Source organism: Bidens hawaiensis, unplaced genomic scaffold, assembly GCF_021521415.1.
Source record: "Bidens hawaiensis isolate Kalapana, Puna unplaced genomic scaffold, B.hawaiensis_p1.1 tig00419489_1, whole genome shotgun sequence".
In the NCBI taxonomy this organism is placed as follows: domain Eukaryota; kingdom Viridiplantae; phylum Streptophyta; class Magnoliopsida; order Asterales; family Asteraceae; genus Bidens; species Bidens hawaiensis.
Window position 1 is genome coordinate 82,885 of NW_027504877.1, and position 22,699 is coordinate 105,583.

General features: G+C 35.1%; 2 protein-coding genes and 1 pseudogene across 2 annotated transcripts; 1 reads left to right on the forward strand and 2 right to left on the reverse strand.

The window, feature by feature from the left end:
• Positions 1-7,142: 7,142 nt before the first annotated feature.
• On the reverse strand, positions 7,143-10,788 carry LOC143609062 (acetate--CoA ligase CCL3-like). The gene is made up of 3 exons (XM_077083927.1): positions 10,472-10,788; positions 9,075-9,671; positions 7,143-8,088 (listed from the first exon to the last, which is right to left on the reverse strand). The coding sequence occupies exons 1-3, from the start codon at positions 10,685-10,687 to the stop codon at positions 7,192-7,194; spliced, it is 1,710 nt and encodes a 569-aa protein (XP_076940042.1). The 5' UTR covers positions 10,688-10,788; the 3' UTR covers positions 7,143-7,191.
• Positions 10,789-12,225: 1,437 nt separating this feature from the next.
• On the forward strand, positions 12,226-13,123 carry LOC143609100 (large ribosomal subunit protein eL29z-like; annotated as a pseudogene).
• A 1,205-nt stretch (positions 13,124-14,328) lies between these two features.
• Positions 14,329-21,505, reverse strand: LOC143609072 (putative LRR receptor-like serine/threonine-protein kinase At5g48740). The gene is made up of 5 exons (XM_077083936.1): positions 21,482-21,505; positions 17,885-18,679; positions 17,677-17,790; positions 16,682-17,001; positions 14,329-14,920 (listed from the first exon to the last, which is right to left on the reverse strand). The coding sequence occupies exons 1-5, from the start codon at positions 21,503-21,505 to the stop codon at positions 14,329-14,331; spliced, it is 1,845 nt and encodes a 614-aa protein (XP_076940051.1).
• Positions 21,506-22,699: the final 1,194 nt, after the last annotated feature.

A 22,699-nucleotide genomic window follows, 5' to 3' on the forward strand; every position in this document is an offset into this window, starting at 1 on the left:
GATCAATTGGAAGGCTGTACCGTAACTCAACAGCCATGACTGACAAAGAGGTACAAGATAGGTACAACCAAGAGTTAATGTTGATTGATGACGAGCCGGCTTCATACGATGAAGCTGCAACCAAAGAAGAATGGGTAAAGGCTATGAAGGTGGAACTCGACTGCATTAGGAGAAATAACACCTGGACTTTAGCCCGGCTGCCGCCTGGTCATAACGCAATAGGGTTAAAGTGGGTGTATAAAGTGAAGAAAGATGCAAATGGGAATGTTACTAAGTACAAGGCTCGTGTAGTGGCAAAAGGGTATGTACAAAGAAAGGGAGTTGATTTCGAAGATGCGTTTGCACCAGTAGCCCGATTAGAAACAATTGGACTCCTTCCTATTGCTGCAAAGGAACAGTGGCTTGTGCATCACCTAGATGTCAAGTCAGCGTTTCTAAATGGTGATCTCAAGGAGGAGGTTTATGTGACGCAACCTAGCGGGTTTGTAGTGAAAGGTAAGGAGGAGATGGTGAACAAACTGAACAAGGCTCTGTATGGCCTGAGGCAGGCCCCACGAGCATGGAACGCAAGGCTAGATAAAGTGCTGAAAGAACTCGGTTTCAGTAGATGTGTTCATGAACAAGCCGTGTACATAGTACATAAACCAGATTTCGTCTTAATTGTTGGGGTATATGTAGACGATTTATTAGTGACTGGATCTAGCGAAGGGAAAATTCATGAATTCAAGAAAAGAATGAAGATGGTATTTGATATGAGCGACATGGGGAATTTGTCATATTACCTTGGTATTGAGGTTGAGCAGTCAAGGACGGGAATAATGCTCAAACAGGAAGGGTATGCAAGAAAAATTCTTAGCATGGCAGGTATGAGTGCTTGCAACAAAACAACATTTCCCATGACTCCCAAATTGCAGTCGACCCTAAAGATGAAGACGGGGAGGATATCGACCCAACCATGTATCGGAAGATAATAGGGAGCCTTCGCTATTTGATTCACACCCGTCCAGATCTGAGTTATCCAGTAGGAACAGTAAGCCGGCTCATGCAAACTCCAAAGCAAAGTCATTATGCAGCAGTTAAACAAATCCTAAGGTATATTAGAGGAACAGCCGGATATGGGCTAAAGTATAATAGTGGCGGAGATGGCAGATTAATCGGGTACAGTGATAGCAGTTATGGTACTGATATTGAAGAACGACGAGGCACAACTAGTATGGCGTTTTATTACTCGAATAATCTAATCACATGGAGTTCACAAAAACAGAAGACTGTAGCACTCAGTTCATGTGAAGCAGAGTTTATGGCAGAAACATCAGCAGCGCGTCAAGCATTGTGGTTAAGAAACTTGCTGAGTGATTTAGTTGGAAGAGCTGCAGAGAAAGTGAAGCCTCTGGTTGATAACGAGTCAGCAATTGCATTGATGAAAAATCCTGTTTTCCACGGAAGAAGCAAACACATTGACATGAAGTATCATTTCATTCGTGAATGTGGTGAAAATGATCAAATTTCTGTTGAACATGTAAGCGGGAATCTGCAGAGGACTGATATTTTAACGAAGCCATTGGCCCGGATTAAATTTGCAGAAATGAGGAGCCTTGTGGGTATGGAGAACTTTAGCAAAGAGGTCAACACTAAGGAGGAGAGTGTTGGATTAATGTTGACTAAGCCACCAGAAAAAGAGTCGTTGGTGTGGTGACCAAGTTATGGGCTGAATGTACGTTGGAGTCCAAGAATAAAGGAACAGAATGAAGACCAAGTTTATCTGCTTAGTTTGCTAAATTTTTTTTTCTATTTAAGCATCTTTAGTTTGCTTTGTTTATCATCACTTTCAATTAGCCGAAATCCACTTTTGTAATCTTTCAATCATTCCTAAGCATTTGGCTATTATAATAAAGATTACTTTTGGCAGCAACTAGTTCCAGTTTCTTTGATTCATTTAAATTTCCTGATCCAAATCTTACAGTATATCCCTATTTAATAGGATTTTCATATCAAATATTTGGTGAGATTAATTTTTAATTTAATGAGATAACCCGTTTAAAGGCTATCTGGGTTTGGTTAGCCCCATAGCCGTGAATTCGAATCAAATGCATGAGAAATCTTCATTTACAAATAAAACAATATGATGATTTAAGATGTAAGAAACAACCAACTAGCTTTTAAAAGTTTTATTTATATATATTTAAGATAAGAATAGTTTAGCCTGTTGTTATCCACTGACTACTTTTTTTCAAGGAAATCCTTCCAAACCAATTTTTTTTATTGCATGGTAACAATTAAGTCTCCTTTTTTGTCATTATTTTCCCTGGAAATCCAAATTAAGCTTATTATTTGTATATAAGCGTATGAAGGTAGGAAAAATATAGTTTTGTCTTGTTATTTATGCCTCTATATTTATTTATCTATTTATTTTTAATAATTCAGTTTTGATAAGATGTGGACTCATAATTTAGTAAGGTTTAGGATCCTCTCACATCACTTGGGATTCCCACACAATTTTTTTTTCCTATACGGCTCGTATAAGGCTATACGGTCGTATAGCACCTGAATCATGTCAGTTTGTGTCATAGATTGTCAGTCATTGTTTATAGTGCCTCGTATAGCCAGTGGCGGATCCAGGAATTTTTTTTAGGTGGTTCCCTCTTAATTTATAAGGTGGTTCCTACGCGTCTTCTATATATCCGTACACTATTATTTCGAAACTCGGGTGGTTCCGGGGAACCACCCGTTTGTATGCTGGATCCGCCAATGCGTATAGCCCTATACGGGCCGTATAGGGCTATACGGGCGTATAGATAATTATTTAGACACAATTTTAAATATTAATATGTTAATATGGCCGTATAGACCTATACGGGCGTATAGACAATTTTTTGGACAAAATTTTAAATATTAATACGTTAATATCTTACATTTTAATGTATTGAGTACATAACATACTTGGCCAAATATGATATTTTAGAATAGAATAAATTGTCTATTAACATTTACATAACATATTCGGCTAACTAATTTGTAGTTGTACTCCGAGAATATTCGTTTAAGATTATATTATGCTACATTTTATAATAGTTTATACACAATAATCAATCAATAATTAAGCAAACAAGAAAACATTTAGCCAAAACATACTGATAAACATTTGGTCCACATACATAAAAATAAACATTCCTTATCAATCCTTCCAACCCAAATAAACATTACTAAATAAGTGAGCCACACACTATTGCCCACGGATCGACAAAACAAAAAACATGAAAATTGTGAGTTGAATAAAACTGTCGGTAAACATGTTCATGAGCACATTGATGGTTATCGACGAAGACTAGCATGTACACGAACCAAATGAACATGATTGGGGCATGTTTGTGTTTGTTTTTTAACGTAACCGAACAAACGATCTAACATGTGTTGGAAATTGGGCCCTTGATCTAACACACAAACACGAGATTAAACAACTTGTTCGACTCTTTTTATTATTAACTAGTTTTTGAACCTGCGTATTACACGAGATTGTCGAATGATAAAAATAAATTAGGTTCGTTATTTCAACTATGATTCTCAAAATACTTATGATTAATTTAATGGATGACTTTATAAAATAATAACCAAGTTTGAATTTGTTCCAATTAAGTCAATCATAAAAAAATTTGTTCTAATCAAGTCGCTAAAGTTTATTTTTTGTTCCAATCCTAAATATTTTACCTGTATAGCAGGTAATTTAGGTTTTTTTTTTAAATAGTTTGATATTGCATAATATTTTTTTTAAAATTAGTAAAAATGGAGAAAAATAATTTTTAAATTGCCAAATAAAAATGAAAAATTCCAAAAAATTACAAGATAATTAATATATTCCTTTTTTTGGTATTGAATCGATTAATAATTCTACTATTAAATATTTTAATATCAACTAACTATCTTTTTTATATTTTTCTAAAAGAATGATGGTTTCTTATAAAGAAACCGTAACTTAAAATTTTCTACTTTTTTCTTTTCCATTTTTCGCAATTTAAAAATTATTTTCTCATTTTTTGCTACTTTTTTCAATTTTTAAAAAAATATTTAGCAATGTCAAGATATTTAAAAATTAAAAAAACATATATAACATGCTATTCAGGTAAAATATCTACGATTGAAACATATATGAACTTTAGTGACCTAATTGAACAAAATATTTTATGAGTGACCTAATTAGAATAATTTTAAAACTTGGTTATTATTCTATAGAGCAATCCCTTATTTTATAATGTACAAAGTAAAACTTATGAATTATGTTTTTTTTTCCAGTTCACGACTTATGAAATGTATCTTTTTTATGTTTCACCCATGTACTACACATGATGGAAAATAAGAACTTAATGGTAGTTTGGTTTGTTTATCTTTCTTTTCTTTTTTTAAAAACCGTCTCGGTTCATTTATTTTTGCTAAAAAAAGTGGCCGGGCTCATTTATTTTTGTTAAAAAAAGTGGTTCGTTTTTTTTTGTTTTTTTAAGTAGTTCGGTTCGCTTATTTGTTAAAAAATGTATTTCGGTTTGTTTATTTTTGTTAAAAAAATAGTTTGGTCCGTTTATTAAAAAAAAACTGGTTCAGATAATTTACTTTTGTTAAAAAAAAGTAGTTCGGTTCGTTTATTTTTGTTAAAAAAAGTAGTTCAACTCATTTATTTTTTACCATAGGGTTAAGTAAATGATAAATGAAATAAATACTATTCTATCCACGACTTAATGGAAAAAACAAACGGGTTTAACGAAAAATACTAAGATAGCATGATTTGGAAACGTCATGTATTGATTTGCACGAAATTAAAGAAATGTACTAAAGTTGCGTAGTTGGTTAAACTTCAGGTATGCAAATGGCACTTAACTTAATAATGAATAAAATCTACACTATGCTATAACCCAATTGACTAAATAGTTTTGACCCTTTTTCCATTGGTAGCAAATGGTTATCCATTAAGCATAGGAAATCTTAGCTAACATAGACCCCTCTTGCAAGAACGGACTAACAGGGTCAGCTACCCAGCCAACCTTCATAATTAAATACCGTTACTGTATAGGTAGAGCTTGTTGTGAAAGACCTATTACTGGATAATTCATGGGTAGAGCCGGCCCATGGATAAATAGAATGAATGAAATAAAAGATGAGAAATTAGGAGAAATACATGCTTAACACTTAAGTTTCAACATTTTCTTTTATTAGCAGAGTAAGATCAACGAAAGCATACTAAATATAATACCCCTAACCATTTATTTATCCTAAACTCATTCCAACCTCAACCCAACTCAAGCTCTATTTTAATAAATAAATATAAATTCCTAGATAAGCCTAATTAATTTAAACTAATAATTATCTCTAGTTTAAATATAAAATTCAATAAATAACTCACCAAGAATTATCTATAATCCGTTTTATCTTTCTCTCTTAAATTCAAGACATATATGAATGGCTTGCTTTCTTGTTTTGTTGTTTTGTGTTCTTTCTTTATAGTTAGTTATAAACGAACAATCCACGAACGTAAATGAACACAAACAAACATATATAAATAACCAAAAATGAATTTAACTAAACTAACCCCTACGAAAAGTAAACATGAATATCCAAACATAACTATTATCAAAAGTAATTTGAAAACAAGTTGAATAAACTGAATAAATTTACAAACGAAACAACATAATCGAACGTAAAAAAACCGTTTCCAAACATATATGAATGAAGGTAGACAAACGTTCATGTCATTCGTTTAACTAAATGAACAAGTAAATGTGTAGCCAAAACAACCCCCTAACATGGCAATGCGCCAATGCCTTGTAGTAGAGGTGCACAAATCGGGTTTTTCAAATAGTTGGTTCCGGGTATGACCGGGTATTAGACAATCGGGTATTTGTAATACATGGGTCGGGTTCAGGTCCGGGCATTGTCTCTAAAAACCATACCCTATCATCGGGTTCGGGTCGGGTATAGAATCGGATACCAATTTTCGGGTATTGAAAAACCCCTATTTTCGTGTTTTTTCGGGCTTTTTCCGGGGTTTTTATGGGTATAGATTGAATATTTTTAAGGGGTTACAATTTTTAGAGGTATTTTCGTGTATTTTTCAGGTATTTTTCGGTTACTTTTGGGTATAGATCGGATATTTGAAAAACCCGGTTTTGGGTATTGGAAAACCCGGTTCCGGGTATGGAACCGGTTTCGGTTTTCGGGTATTAGTGGGTATAAATCGGGTCCGGTTCCGGGTACGGGTTTTGCACCCGAAATGCATACCCTATGCGTACCCTACGAGTAGGGTTGGGTACGGGTATTAAAAATCCAGGTATAAAAAAACCGGTTCCGGATATTTTTTTCGGGTTCGGTTCCAGGTTCAGGTTTTTTGTGCACCTCTACCTAGTAGTGTAAAATAATCATGTACATTTATCACGAGGCCCAAATGATTTATCATGACCTAATATGAGTTTGTGTAGCCTGAACAACCCACTAACACATGACAAGCCCATTAAGGTCTAAGTTGTTATTAATTTATTATTATTATTATTATTATTATTATTATTATAAGTTACTGATGTCAATCCGTCAGTACATTTATGGAAGCAAATGGCTGTATGCAATGGGAATGAGATGATCAAGACTCAAGAGCATTGGTTAATGAGGATGAAATGCACCAGGGAGACCTGTGCTCATAAATTCTTAGCAGCCTTGTGACAAACATGAGGATGACAAGTGGGTTTGGTAAGCAAATAACAGTGCCACATTGCGTAAAATCTCTCCGGGTATTGATCGAACAAATGTTTGCTGGTAGTACTCAGACGAGGTGCACAAAATACCCGGTTCCGGACCCGACCCAGAACTGGTTCTACCCGTACCCGACCCGCAGGCACGACTTGGTATAGGATTTCTCCCCGGAGCCGTACCCGGAATCGAACTGACCCGGACTCGCCATAACCGGAAATATCAGGTCAAAACCAGACCCTACCCTACCTTAAAAGCCTAGAAAACCCAATCAAAACACGGTCAAATACTCTATCTTATTACGAATCAAATAAGAAGAATAAATCTTAAAGGTCAGTTAATAACATGATACAGGATAGACCAATAAAACAAAAAACAATGCAACAATTTCATACAACTTTATTAAAAGTCCCTTTAATTTAAAATCCAACATAACCCTTATTCATATCCCAAATCCAAAAACTAACTTTATAACTTACTAATCTTAACAGGACCCATTTCCTTAGCTTTAGCCCTCAACAAATGTTTCTGAACCTTCCCAGTAGCCGTCTTCGGTAACGGCCCAAACACAACCGATTTCGGGACCCAGTAAGCCGGCATCTTCTCCCGACAAAACTTCATAATATCATCCGCAACTTTCCCCTCATCCGATTTCTCAACCGGGTCCTTTAACGTCACAAACGCACACGGTGACTCGCCCCATCTATTATCGGGCCGGGCCACCACCGACGCTTCTGAAATTAATGGGTGTTGGTATAATGTATTCTCAACTTCCACACTGCTAATATTCTCACCACCCGATATAATAATATCCTTCGACCGATCTTTAATTTCGATATACCCGTCTGGGTGTTTCACTGCTAAATCACCCGAGTGAAACCACCCGTGTGCGAATGCTTCCGCGTTCGCTTTCGGGTTCTTTAAATAACCTTTCATGACAATGTTTCCACGGAACACGATTTCACCGACCGTGGTCCCGTTTGCTGGGACCGGTTTCATGGTTTGCGTGTCGACAACGTCTAGGTGTTCGAGGGCAGTGTATGGGACACCTTGGCGGGCATTCATTTTGGCTTGGGTTTCGGGGGGGAGGTTGTCCCACTCGGGCTTCCATGCACATATCGTTGACGGGCCATAGGTTTCCGAGAGGCCGTACGTGTGGGTGACGCGTAACCCGTTCTGGGACATTTTGAAGAGGACGGATGGTGGTGGGGCGGCTCCAGCGGTCATGACGTGGACTAGGCGGGGAAGCGGGAGGACGGTGTCTTTAGCCGGGGCGTTTACTATTGTGTTGAGGACTACAGGGGCGGCACAAAAATGGGTCACCCCTAGATTGGCTATAGCCGAGTAAACACCTTTAGCCGTTACCTGCATAAAACATCAAGAACAAGAACTTAATGCTATCGACAAGGGCGGGCCATGGAGTGGGTCACAATGGATTCGGGTCAAAATATTACTCCAAATTTAGTTGATGAACAAAATGATTTACAAAAGTTTTTATGTTTTGAAAACCTACTTTGGGTTCTTTTAAGCTATGTCTTTGACATTTTTTTTTATATTATGCACACGTAAGTGGTTCAAAATTTCAAGCCTAGACGTGGCAATATTGACCCATTTACTTATAAATGGGTCGATTTGGGTTAACTTTAATCTTGAACATGTGAAATAAGGATTAAGGAAAATTCTAAAGGAACAGGTAAAATGGGCTAAACAGGTCATTTAGGTCGCAAAAAACCTAAAGCGCATTATTATTGTAATTATATTGACTTCTAATCCATTTAATGGATTAGCTTAAAAAAACGGACAAAACCATGCTTTGATATCAAAATGAACTGAGTTGCTCGTGACCTACTCGAGGCTGGCTCATTAAAAGCTCGAATCGGGCTGAGTTTAAATGAGCTCGAACCGAAAAACAAGCTTGTTTAATAAACAAGCTAAGCCCACCCTTCACTTATCAAACCTGATCTGGTCCGCGAGCCTAAACGGGCCTATTATTTATATAATTTTTTTAATATATTAAATATATACTTGTGTAAAAATTATTATGTATAAAATTGTAATAAAAATAACTACATAACATATACTATGCTATATACTTATATGTAAAAATTATAATTAGAAAGTATATAAAAATAATTATAGATGTATATAAATTAAGTTAATTAATAAATAATGAACCAAGTAGAACTTAAGCTTTAAAAAGCTGCTCAACAGCCAAGCTCGAGTTTTAGAATTAGATCTCAAAATGAGCTGAGCTCGAGCCTAGTCAAGCTTGGGCTTGGCTCGTTTGCACCTCTAATACGTTAAACCAAAACCTGTTACATGAACCGCCCATACAAGTAGACATAAAGTACCTGTCGGAGGCATATGTTGGTCCCACATATAGCAGCAAGAGTCCAGGTAAAACACCACCCGTTACAGTGAAACATAGGCAAAGTCCACAAATACACCGCTCCTTCTGGTATACCCCACACCAGAACATTACTAGTAGCCGCCAGATACGCCCCACGGTGATGCAACACCACCCCTTTAGGACTAGACGTTGTGCCCGAAGTATACCCCAACGCAATACTCTGCCACTCATCTTGTGGCGGTGTCCAAACAAACTCCGGATCACCAGATTCTAGAAACGCCTCATACTCAACCGCACCTTTCGCTAAAGCGTATTGGAGATTCTTTGGATTGCATTCAACGCTTTCGTCTTTGATAACGACCAGAAGTGGAGATTTGAAATTGGTTTTGATTTTATTTTTTAGGATCTTTAAAGCTTCCTCGGCTAGCTTGAAATATTCTTGGTCAACCATTATGACTGCGGATGATGAGTGTTCTAGAAGGAAGCCGATGGTTGGAGCGTTTAGACGAATGTTGACTGCGTTTATAACCGCTCCGCTCATTGGAACTCCATAATGGGCTTCAAACATGGCTGGGGTGTTTGGTGCAATCACCGCCACCTGTTGGATTGAATACAAATTGTGAACTTGGAAATTTGTTTGAGATATGAAATAAATCAATTAACCTCCAAAGTCCAAACACCCCCCTAATTCAATCTTGAATCAACTTACAGCAATACCTTAGGTCAAACAAATCACTCAATCAATTTGACTTTTTTACAAAATCACGATTTTGACTTCGAACTTCCAATCGATTTTGACTTTTTCCAAAGTCAACGTCATATTAATCGCCAGAACCACAACTCACAAAATCCAACATATACTTATCATCAAACACAAGCGTCAATAAAACCAAAACTAAAAATACAACTAAAACTAAAATCGAAGACGGTTGAACCAAACCCCTAACTCTAACTTTAATCACCTATTCGATCATCTATTTAAAAATTCAAGATTTTTACATGACATAAATCAATTAAGCATCCAAACACCCCCTAATTCTAACTTAATCAACCATTTGATAAATAAATCAAATAACATCCAAACACCCCTTAACTCTACCTTCAATCAATATTTGATTATATCCATTAACAACAACACCCCAGGTTAAACACATCACCCTATCAATTTTGACTTTTTCAAAATCCCAACTTTGACTTCAAACTCCCAATCGATTTTGACTTTTTTCCAGTCAATGCTATATTAAGTACCTTAATCAGTTAATCACAACTTACCCAATATAACATCCTTCATACTTATCAGTTATCATCATCAAACACAAGCACCAATCAATAAAGAATAAAAATAAGTTTTTTATTAAAAAAATTAATAAGATTAAAATCTTAGACGGAACTCGTTACCGTTGAACCAAACCCGACGGACCGTCTGGTAAGCGCAGAGGCTAACCGGCAACATCGTTCATACGTCTGCCGCCACGTGTACTGAACCGAACCGTGAACCACCGATCTACGGTCAGGATGAACCAAAGCAGCTCGCTTTAAGAACCAAACCGGAGTTAGTGCCGTGTAATTCGCTTCGTTTTTGGGTAAATCGTCGATGTCTCTCTGAACCGCCATAATAATAATATTATTATTATTCCCCGGTTATCTCGGAGTGTTGTGTATGCATGTATGGCTGATAATAATAATAATATAATCGATGGTGTTTTTGTGATGATGAGGAGTTGATATACAGGAACCGTTGAATTTATACGAGTTACACTATTTATTAAAATAAAATTATTAAAAAGAGTATAGTTTTGTCTTTTATACTATTTAGTTTAACTTGGAGAATTTGTACTTGGGTACTTCGTTTGTTTTTTTGTGAGATTTACAATAACGGAAAAATAAAAACGTGACTGGTCGGATGTGTCACGTAAGTAAAATGCTTATCTAATAAAAAGAATGTTCAATTAATAAAAATACATTAATGTGTCAAAAAGTTTTGTTACATTATCATTCAGAACCGCTCTTTTGAGAAGGAATGTAAACGTGGGTACGGCATTGTGCCCTTTTTGCTCGGATTTTGCTACCAGAACCACCATTTGCTGTTATTTTGCTAGACCTCGAATTTGGTTCGGCATGATGTTGTACCTTGGTGCATGCTTATGCATTTCTTTGCTTTCTCAATCAATGATGTGCTTAATTACCATGACGGATTGGGCCCAAATCAATCGCATAGCAAACTAAACCAAGCAATCTTCCGTTTCATGGTTTGGTGTATTTGAGGGGCAAGCAACGATAACATCTTTAATGGTGTTAACATATGTTCTAATCAAATCACGGAGAATATAAAAATCCTTAGCTTCTTATGGGTGGTTTCAAGATTGAAGGAATTCGAAATAGATTGGATTAGATGGTGGCTAGTTGTTGTTAGCCGCTTTGTGAATATAATACCGCCATTCGATAGCAAAAGAATGAGTTTGCAATTACGACTGAATCTTATTAGTTTAATAGAACATATGTAAATATTTATTGTAAAGTTAGAATCAAACTTTATAAAAGCTATAAAACTAAAGTAAAAACTTAGATATAGATATAGAAGTCCTTTAGTTTTATAATATTTAAATTAATATTATTTTTAAACTTTTTTATGAGAATATATATAATTGTTTTTAGTATAAGCCAACACACCCACACCCAACTCCACCCTTTGCACATGAACGCCAACACAAACATTCTCACGCAATGACGAAGAACGCCAACCCAAACCATCTCATCCTTGGAAGAACGCCTAAAACCTACCTATCAAGGATGGCTTAAAATACTTCTACATCCATAAGACCATAACTATAATTATAACTTCTTTTTTATCTTTCCATAATAAAAAACTAGCATAACATAACTACCTTCGTAGAAAAATATCATTTTTTAAAAGCAAGGTGTATACTTGTATTCAATAAAATTTACAATCATTTTAATCCATTTAACATGCATTTCTTTCTTTGGGCCGAGCCCAATCCAAACGGGCTATTTCGTCAAAAAACCAAATTAAGGATTTTAAAGACCAATTCGTACAACATATCTTCGTTCCTATCTTATCTTGCAAGCTCTAATTTTTCATTGTAGCAGTAGCAGCCAAGCCAAAAAGGTTCGTATTAACAGTGTGTGTGTGAGAGAGAAAGAGAGATGGCTAAGTCTAAGAACCACACGGCACATAACCAGTCTTACAAGGCTCACCGTAACGGCATCAAAAAGCCAAGGAAGCAAAGACACACTCCGTGTGTGTATTTTTTAGTTTAATTTCTTATTTGTTATGTTGGATTTGTGAATTCGGGTTGATGGTTTTGGTTATGGTTAATCACCGCTTAATCGCTAAGATTAGTTGCAGAGTAATTGCTATGTGATCAAAATCGTTCGAAATTGAAAATTTTATTTATAAAATTACATACAAATTCCAATATTAATCGCTAGTCCATATCTCACCCTCCGAATAGGGTCTAGCTAGTTTACAACATTGGTGCGTGTAGAAAACTAAATGATTCAATTTGTAAATACCTAACTTTCAGTTTTTGGGATTTTTAAGCAGATTATAATAATTCAATATATAGTGCCTTTCAAATATTATAGGTCTAATAATATTAGTTAATTTTTAGGCCCAAATTTAACGTTCTGGACTTTATTTTTTGGCCTAAAGATTTTTGGGCCAAAAAATTTCAGTCCTAAAAATTCAAAGCTCAAATAATAAATGTATTCAAACTGAAAACCGCAAAATCCCAAAAAAAAAAGGTTGAGTTTCAAAAACTCGAAATCCGAATGTTTGGTTCGGTTTTAGGCCAACAGCAGTCTGAATGTTGACTTGTTAAGGGATGGGATTAATATGTTTTAGTTTAAATAAAGTAGTGAGTATTTTTTGTTGGTGTTTGGAAATTAGTCTTTCTTAACAAAATAAGGTTGTTAATGATGTTTTATTGTGTTTAGGCTTGTAGATGGATCCTAAGTTTTTAAGGAACCAGAGGTATGCAAGGAAGCACAACAAGCAGAGTGGTGAATCTGCTCAAGAAGAGTAGATGTTTTCGGTTTAGCAGTTTAGGTTAACTATAACATTTATATTCATGCCGTCTCTTAGAAACTGGCCTAGATTCTATATGATGTTATCGATGATTATGGTTTTGTGTTTTGACTGTGTTACCAGATGAAATTTATTCTTTTGAACATAGGTTTATAATTTTCATAGTTGTAGCTCAACACAACATAGTTTGCTCATGAGCTGACTTGATATAAGGAATAGATGTAATGTACTTTTAAATTATTGAAATTGTTTATACGAACAATCCATTTTCTAAAAGGATCCATTTTTTAAATTATTGAGTTAATGTTACAATATTTTTTAAGCTTTGCAACCTTCAACTATTAAGCAGGTGACTCAAGTATGTATAAATCTGCTTCAGTTTTAAGTTAAGACGAAATCTGCATGGGGTTACATGCCTTTTAGCATATCATGATCAGGAAAGCACAAAACTATATATACAAAAATGCATGATGTAGTAGAGTCAAACATACAAGCTTATTTCGTAAGCATGAGTCAAAATAAAAGCAAGGCAAGCTCAAACAATTTGAAAAACAACTTAAGTTTAAACATAAGAAATACCCGTTAAACAAACTACGTCTTCAAAAGTTAAGCAAAACCATCCTTTTAAGAGGCTACCTCTTCTTCGTCATCCATGTCTTCCAGATTGATTTCTAGGTCTCGACAAAGAACTACAAAATATTCCCTTTGTCGGCTTGTCCAATTCATAAAGACCTCTTTTGTCAGAGACCTATAGGCATGCACATAATCTTTCACCTCCTTTAGGCTTTTAGACATATCAAGACATTTATCCGATTCATCTGTATCCAGGTTGGGCTGATCAATATAGTCAGCAGAAATTGTTTCTTCTGTGTGTGAATTACTGATTAATCATTCACCTTCGGTTTTGTAGGTACCTACGTATAAGAAAAGACCTTTTAAACAGGTATAAACGGGAATTATATATACAAAGAAAAATACATAATTTAAATTAAATTTGACGAATCTGCTCTTACTAATATTGCATAAATTCTATCAAAAGGTTAAAACTTAAAAAGATAAGAATGTGAGATAGACCCATTCTTGTTTTGACCTCTTTTGACTCACCATTTGTTTAAAAGATTTATACATAAAGTTTTATGTCATTAAAGAAGTAAAAAGTTTTGGTTTATATTAAAGCATTTAAAGGAACTAATGTGGCAAAACTATGCTAATTACTCACTTGGAATTCCAAAGCCATCTTAAGTTGCATTAAAACTTCTTTTGTTGTCGGTCGTTTTTCTTTTTCATCATGTAGGCACCGGTATGCAATCTCTTGAAATGTAGTCAATGATTCAGGCACAATCTGCTCCCTTATTTGCTCGAACACCACCTCAATATGATTTCCTTCTTCAAATTTGTTTTTAATGAGCTCGGGGAGATAGTAACCTGGATGTTCGTGGATTGCAAATGTTGATCTTCCGCTCAAGATCTCAAACATAACCACACCAAATGAATAAACATCAGATTCTACTGTTAGGTATCTTGATTTTTTGTATAGTGGGTCCATGTATCCCTGGGTGCCACATGCATAATCGATGACATACTCTATATCTTGAGTTATTGGGCTTATTTGTGAAAGCCCAAAACCTGAAAGTTTTGCTTTCCAATCATGGTTTAGTAGAATGTTTGCAGTTTTGATCTCCCCATGCATCACCCTTGTTTGTTTTCCAACTCCTCCATGAATGAAGTCCAACGCGCTTGCAACATCGATGCATATATTAACTCGTTTCATCCATGTCAGAGAAGCATCGTTCAAATACCTATAAAGACTTCCTCTAGGCGCATACTCATAAACAATGATTTTTTCTTCCATTCATCACAGTAGCCTACAAGACCAATAACATTCTCGTGTTTATACTCCCGAAGAATTTGTATCTCACTCAAGAACTGTTTTTTCACTTGACCAAGCCTTGTATCCAATCGCTTTGCTACAATGGTTTTAAATTCATCACCATCTTGAAGGTTTCCTTTATAGATTTTCCCAAATTCTCCTTCACCAATACAATTGTCATCATGGAATTTTTGTGTGGCCAGTTTTATGTCTTCAAGTGGAATTCTAAGGCTGTCCTTTCCTATCAACCACGAGAAGATAATAATGAACTGTTAAATTACGATGGATGATTAAATTAGTATTTGAAAATAATATATAAATACGATTGACTCATTGCTTATAGATAAAAGTAGCTTGTTAAAAACTCAAAAGAGTGGTTTTTCAAAATTAACCAGAACGGTTTAAGTTTAGATACTACTGTACATTTGTACATACGAAATTCACTTTGTACTTCATTAAGTTAATCTAATGGCAACAAGCATTTTACATTTGTACAAAATGGTAATTAAAGTTTTAGGATATTGACTTACTTGAAAGAATAATGCTTTCTCTAGTTGCTTGACAACGACTTTCATTGTTGGACGTTTGTCTTGAGTTTCTGCCACACACTGATGTGCAATTTCAATAAATGTGTGCAAAGAATCCTTGTTGGGTCCTCTATTTAGAACAAAATTGTGTTCATTGGTTTCTTCCTTTATTATAGGATCTATCATCTCCTCTGTTGTTCCTTTGCTGAAGCTACGTCTTGCCATAGGGGCCAACCCTTTGTCACTCTCTTTCAGGTAAATTGGATCATTCGCTAACCTCCCACATAGAATTTCAAACAAAATTACTCCAAAACTATAAACACCCGATTCTCTTTTTAACTTACCACTCTTCACATATTCTGGATCAAGGTAGTACTCGCTACCGTACGGCGTCTGAGCGGGCATCTTGAGATGTAGAGCTTCATCTTCTTTATTTGGAGGCATGGATACGGATAACCCAAATGAATCGATCTTTGCCCCCCAATTCTCATCCAACTGAATGTCATAGTTTCTTAAAAAACGGATTATTACCTTCCTTTGGTCTTCAATCTCGAAGTGAAGGTAATTCAATGATTGTGCAACATCAATGCAAATTTTCAAGCATTTCTCCCATGTCAAAATACGCTTGTTGTTGCCGTTGTTCAAATATTCATAAAGGTATTTATTAGAAACATTTTCAGTGACAATGATCATCTCAGAACCTTCAATACAAAATCCAAGTAGACTGACAATGCTGTGATGCTTAACACTACTAAGCACTTCAATCTCTGTATAGAACAATTCTTCTCCTTGCTCGTTATCTCTAGGATGGACACGTCTTATAAGTACAGTGTTGTGTTTCTTGGGTGGTTCGCCTTTGTTTTTCCCTTCTATGGATGGTGGGGTTTCTTTATCAAAACAGTCGAGTTCACCTCTATACCAGGTATAGTAACGGCTAACTCTAGTTCTGCATGTGTCTGAGAAATTATCAGTGGCTGAAATAATATCATTGAGAGGAAGCTTCAAGTGTTCCAAGTTGTTTCCCTGCAAATACGTGACAAGGTTGTAAAGAGAGTTGCAACTAGATAAATGATAAGAAAATTGGAAAGAAATATAACGCGGTTGCAACATCAATGCATATAGTAAGGCGTTTCACCCATGTAAGAGAAACATCCTTCAAATACCTATCAAGACTTCCTTTGGGTGCATACTCATAAACAATGACGTTTTCATCTTTTTCATCACAATAGCCTATAAGACCAATTATGTTCTCGTGCTTATACTCCAAGAGAATTTGGACCTCATTCCAAAATTGTTGTTCCCCTTGACCAAGCCTTGTATCTAGTCGCTTTGCAACAATGGTTTTAATTCCATCACCGTCTTGAAGCTTTCCTTTAAAAACTTCCCCAAATCCTCCTCCACCAATGCAATTGTCATTATTGAAGTTTTGTGTGGCTACTTTTATGTCTTCAAGTGAAATTCTGGGGTTGTTGATCTTGTTTTTCTGTCAGACATGACACACCAATTAAATTACATATACTGATCACAATTATATGTTGTTAAAATTATAACGGCTGATTAATATGGTGTTGAAAACAATATATACAAATTAGTAGGTGCTATCAGAAAACAATAAATTGTCAAAATACATGTTAGTAATGAAAGACTACAAATTAGTTAACAATTAGTGATGAGGTTGCTTTGCTGCTATTTAAAATGGTGATGGTAATTTACAGAAACTGTAAACAATGATAAAACCTTACCACAGTAAAATATTTTATAAAAACTAAAAAATGATGATGAAATTAAAATTTTGATGATATCATAGACTTCAAACAATGAACAATATGAGTTTAACATGCGTGATAATTGATCAATGCCCTTTTATCCATTAAAGATGTGCTTTACTTAGTTTTCAAAAGTTTTAAATTGAACTTTGATCATATTCTTTTCTTTACACTTTCATATCAGCAGTTCAGCAAAGCTGCAGACAGTCTAAAAATGTTTAAGCAACAACGATAAAACAAAGTAAACTCAGAAAGTGGAAAAGATTTTTACCATTGTGCTTTATCAATTATAGTATAATGTCATATCAGTTTACATTTTTATTAAACTAAAGTGAATCATCACAATCACTACTTCTTAGGATCAATAATATGAAGTTAGAACAATGACTTACTTGAAAGAATAATGCTTTCTCAAGTTCCTTGACAACATCTTTCATTGTTGGACGTTGATTTTGAGTTTCTGCCACGCACTGATGTGCAATTTCAATAAATATACGCTTTGGGTCCTCTATTTAGAACAAAATTGTTTTCACTTGTTTCTTCCTTTATTGTATGATCAATAATGTCTTGTATTGTTCCCGAGCAGTAGCATTGTTTTGCCACATGAGCCAGCCCTGCTTCATTCTCTTTAAGGTAAATTGGGTCAAAGGCTATCCTCCCACATAGAATTTCAAACAAAACTACTCCAAGACCATATACATCCGATTCTCTTTTTAACTTATTAGTCTTCTTATATTCTGGATCTATGTGGCGCATTCTGCCAATCCAGCTGATATGGAGTGCTTCGTCTTGTTGATTTGAAGGCAGGAATACAGACCACCAAAAGTTAACAGTCTTTGCCCCGCAGTTCTTGTCCAAAAAGACGTTGTAGCTACATATATCACGGTTTATTATCATCGTTTGGTCCTCCATCTCATAGTGAATGTACTTTAACGCATGTGCAACATCAATGCAGATTTTCAAACGCTTTTCCCAAGTGAAAATGCGCATGCTACTGTTGACGTCTTCCAAATAATCACCAAGGAATCCATTAGAAGCATTCTCAAGGACAAGGATCATCTCAGAAGCTTCAAAACAAAATCCAAGTAGGGTGACTATGTTGGGATGCTTAACAGCGCTAAGCACTTCAACTTCTGTAAAAAACTCTTTTTCTCCCCAGTACTCATGTCCAGGAGGAGGGTAGCGTTTAATAAGCACATGATCAGTCCCTTCAACAACGGATGAATGATTTTCTTTACCAAAATGGTCGTCGAGTTTTGCTCTGTACATAGTACACCCACCCCCATCTGGAATTTCGTAAGCCTTTGAAAAACCATCCGTTGCTAATTGAACATCAGCCAGAGGAATCTTCAAATGTTCCAACTTCTTAATAATTAGCTGCTGCTGCTGCTGCTGCTGCAAATTATTTAAATATATATATGTCATAAGGCAATTAAATTGAAATTGTGTGGTTCATATTTTTATAGAGAAATTGGAATTCATGGCCGATTAGCTGCTTCTTTTTTCCCCTTTGTTTTGTGACTAGACCCTTCTTTTAACTATTCAAGGCCAGCTCAACACATTTGCCCAAGCCCACAAACCATTTATAGTTTGTTCTAAACTAGGCCCAAATACAAAGTTACAATTTGTTAAACCAAATTATTTTAATGCTAGATTAAATGTTAATATGAAAGGATTATAAATCCTCTGTATTAGCTTACTCTAATTAAATTGTTCATGCTTATAATTATAGATGATTTGCTAGAATTTCAAAGTATTTGATTATATGCGTGTATTCTGCCACTAAAGTGAAAAAAGTTGTTTGACCAACTAGTTATTTTAAATTGTAGGTATATAAGAAAGGTGGATTATATATGTTCATATTTATTATATAAATTAGATGAAATTGATTAAGAAAGAGTAAAAAAGGAAAGTTGAACAAGTATATTGCAGCACTTAGATTACTGAACGTACGTATATAATTGCATGATTCATAAATTTAATTTAAAATATTTTAATTGATGTTATATTAAACTAAATGGTAACGAATATGAACAGACATTATAAAACAATAAGTTAGTAAGAGCATCTCCAATGCTTTATGCATGGTTTGAAATCCAACCATCCTAATCATTCACTCACATTCTCTCTCCTTCCATTCACACTTCTTCATCCTTTCACACACACCTTACAGACCATATTGAAATTCCAAACTCTTTTCACTCTCTCCTCCTCCTCTCTCTCTCTCTCTCTTCCACCTAGGAGACACCTATGATTCAAAACACCCAAAACCTCACCATTGGAGATGCCCTAATAATAAGGAAACATAAAAGTTATTTTAATATACATTTTCTTTATTTATCTTTTGGCATGTGAAGAGGTAACTCTGGGATTTAGGTTATCGTAAGAGCATTCTCAATCCATTCATCAAATTATGTGAGATGGGTTTTTTATAAGTTAAGGAGTGATTTAGGGTGTTGTAAGCGAGTCCTATAACTTTTTAATATATTTTGAAAGTGGTTATGAGTGAAGGGGAGAAAAAAAGTAATGATAAAGGTATAAAGAAATATTATTTAATTGAACAGGAGAGAGAAAATGCAGTGATTTTTAGTATAATTTTGGATTTGAGGTTATGAGATGGAATGGGAATGTTCTGAGGTGAGGTCGTGCTCCGATATGCAATGTTTTCAAACCTTGCCTGGACGTCAACCCGGACATCTTGCCAGGTCAAAAGTCGAACCGACCCGGGAGGACGGATCGGTGTTTGACCTGGTAGACCTCATAAATAATTTAAATATTATATATATTATATATAAATAAAATAATAACCAAACTTTCATTTCATGAAGCATGTTTCATTAACATAGCCCAACCAGACCAAGTTTTATGAAGTGGACTAAGCCTAACCAACCCAATCAAGCAACACAATCAAATGGTCCAACAAAGGAACCCTAAGTGATATAACGGAGATAGAGCAGTGACCAAGAGAAAATTGACTGGTGTTCATGTTCTTCTTCCCATCTTCTTCCTATGTCATATAATCAGTCAATTACCATCCTCGTGCTTATTTTGTGTTAAAATCAAACCACTTAAGCAACATGGGAAGTTCAAATCGACGAAGTTTCAATCAAGTAATTGATTCAGAAACGAGACGATTGCAGAGTTGGGGACGAAGCCGCGTGGTTCAAAGATGGAATCTAGGGTTTTCAGTTTTATTTTGTTGGTTTCTTTTATTAATTTTTTAAAATTTCCGGTCCACCCAGCGGGTCATCGGTTCCGGTATGCTTAGCGGGTCCCGGTCGGACCGGCCGGTCCTGTCCTTGTTTCAAAACACTGCCGATATGTTTTAGGGCCGTCCAAACTGTTCGCCGCTCGAACTCGCTCATCGCTCGCTTGGAAATTTCTCGAAAAATACTCTCTCGTTTTTCGCTCGATTGTAAACGAGCCGCTCGGTTCGGTTCGGTTTGTAAACGAGCAAAGGTTTGCTCGGTTCGGTTCGGCTCGAATATTTTTAATTTATTTTTATATAATTATATATGAGCAAATACACACATAAAATATTAGTATACAACTGTTTAAAACCTTTTAAAATTTTCCTATTACGTCAACTTTATAATTTCATTGGTTCTATTCAAGTTTTTAAAATACTAAAAGTTTGTTTACATGTTTATTATATCTCACTTTAAATTTGTATCTCCAAAAAATTTACAACCTATAACACCTTTGTCTAAAAACTACTAATTTGTTTACAAAATGTATTATTTACAACATTCAAACTTGTTTCTTATTAAAATTTTTAGAGTGAAAAAGAAATAAATAATGCTCGAAAATCGCTCGGCCGTTCGATCGAAAAATGCTCGATTCGATTTTGGCTCGGTTCGAATTTCAGCCGTTCTGTTCGGTTCAATTGTAAACGAGCCAAGCAACGAGCAAGCCTTCGCTTGTTTCGGCTCGGCTCGGCTCGTGAACAATGTTTGATCCTTATCCCATTTCATAATTCAGCCCAATAATCTAGTATGTGGATTAGATGATGTTATAATCAACATAAATTTGGTTCTAAAAAACACATCATACATTAATCATAGTTATATTTAATAATGGTTAATTAAAGGATAACTCGGACCATAGTCGGGTCATTCATCCCTTGTTTATGTACTTAGGCCCACATTGTACAGGAACCATAACACTAACAGTCCTCTAAACCTTACTAAAACTGACCTTATTAATCATGCAACAACCCATGCGAGTAAAGAGAAAACAATGTAGCCGTTTGTCATCTTACGCCCACGTTATCTATTTTCACTGTTTTCCACTTCTAACCCATAGGCTTGAATTATTGATTTACAACTTCAATTGATGCATAATTGCATAAATTGATCAAATTAATTCTTGATAACAAATTTCAATATTTTAAGTAATACCGTAGTTTTATTTTTATTAATAATTTTGACAAAAGGTCATGAATAACTTGTATATATCAACTCTTATATTATAGTTAATTATTTGAGTAAAGTTAAAATAAAAGGACAACGAAAATGAGAAGGGTGAGAATCAATTTAATCTATTAATATTAGATTTTAATGGTGGAGATTAATTCGAGAGAAAAAATTGATGGGAAGAGCATAAATGTAACAACCCACTTTTGTTGACTTTCTCTTTCCACATGCAAGTCACATGTCAATTCCCTTATCATTTAAAAACGCCCATAACTTTTTCAAGCAACATTCTTTTTAAAAAAAAACTCACCATAATAACAAACATTAATTCGACGAAGTTTCAATCAAGTAATTGATTCAGAAACGAGACGATTGCAGAGTTGGGGACGAAGCCGCGTGGTTCAAAGATGGAATCTAGGGTTTTCAGTTTTATTTTGTTGGTTTCTTTTATTAATTTTTTAAAATTTCCGGTCCACCCAGCGGGTCATCGGTTCCGGTATGCTTAGCGGTCCGAAATAACCAGAAAAAAAAAAGAAAAAAAAAGCTGAACATAAAAAGAAAAATAATATCTTATGCTAGTGGGTCCCACCAATAAATATCTTTCCTCCTCTAGCGCACGAACACCACAGTTCACATGGTAGTAGTTTGTGTTTTCCATCTTTAATGGGTTTCTTCAACCATATAATTGGGCTCATTGTCTCCACTGTAAATTTGGTGATTATTTTTTGTATTGGTGGTAGTTGGACTTTGATAGGAGATGGTGGTTGAATAATTAACAGGAAATGTTAAAAGCATTTGATAGTTTTTTATTTTTTATTTTTCAGAGTAATTTGGTTATTTTCAATGCATTTGACTTAAAAAATATATTTATTTTCAAAATTTAAACATCTTGATTTAAAATCTCACACGTCTCATAAAGGAATATCTTTCTATTAAAACAATTAGGTCATTTAGTACCCTTTCAAGACTATTGGGAACATGTAAGAGATATCAGGAGGGA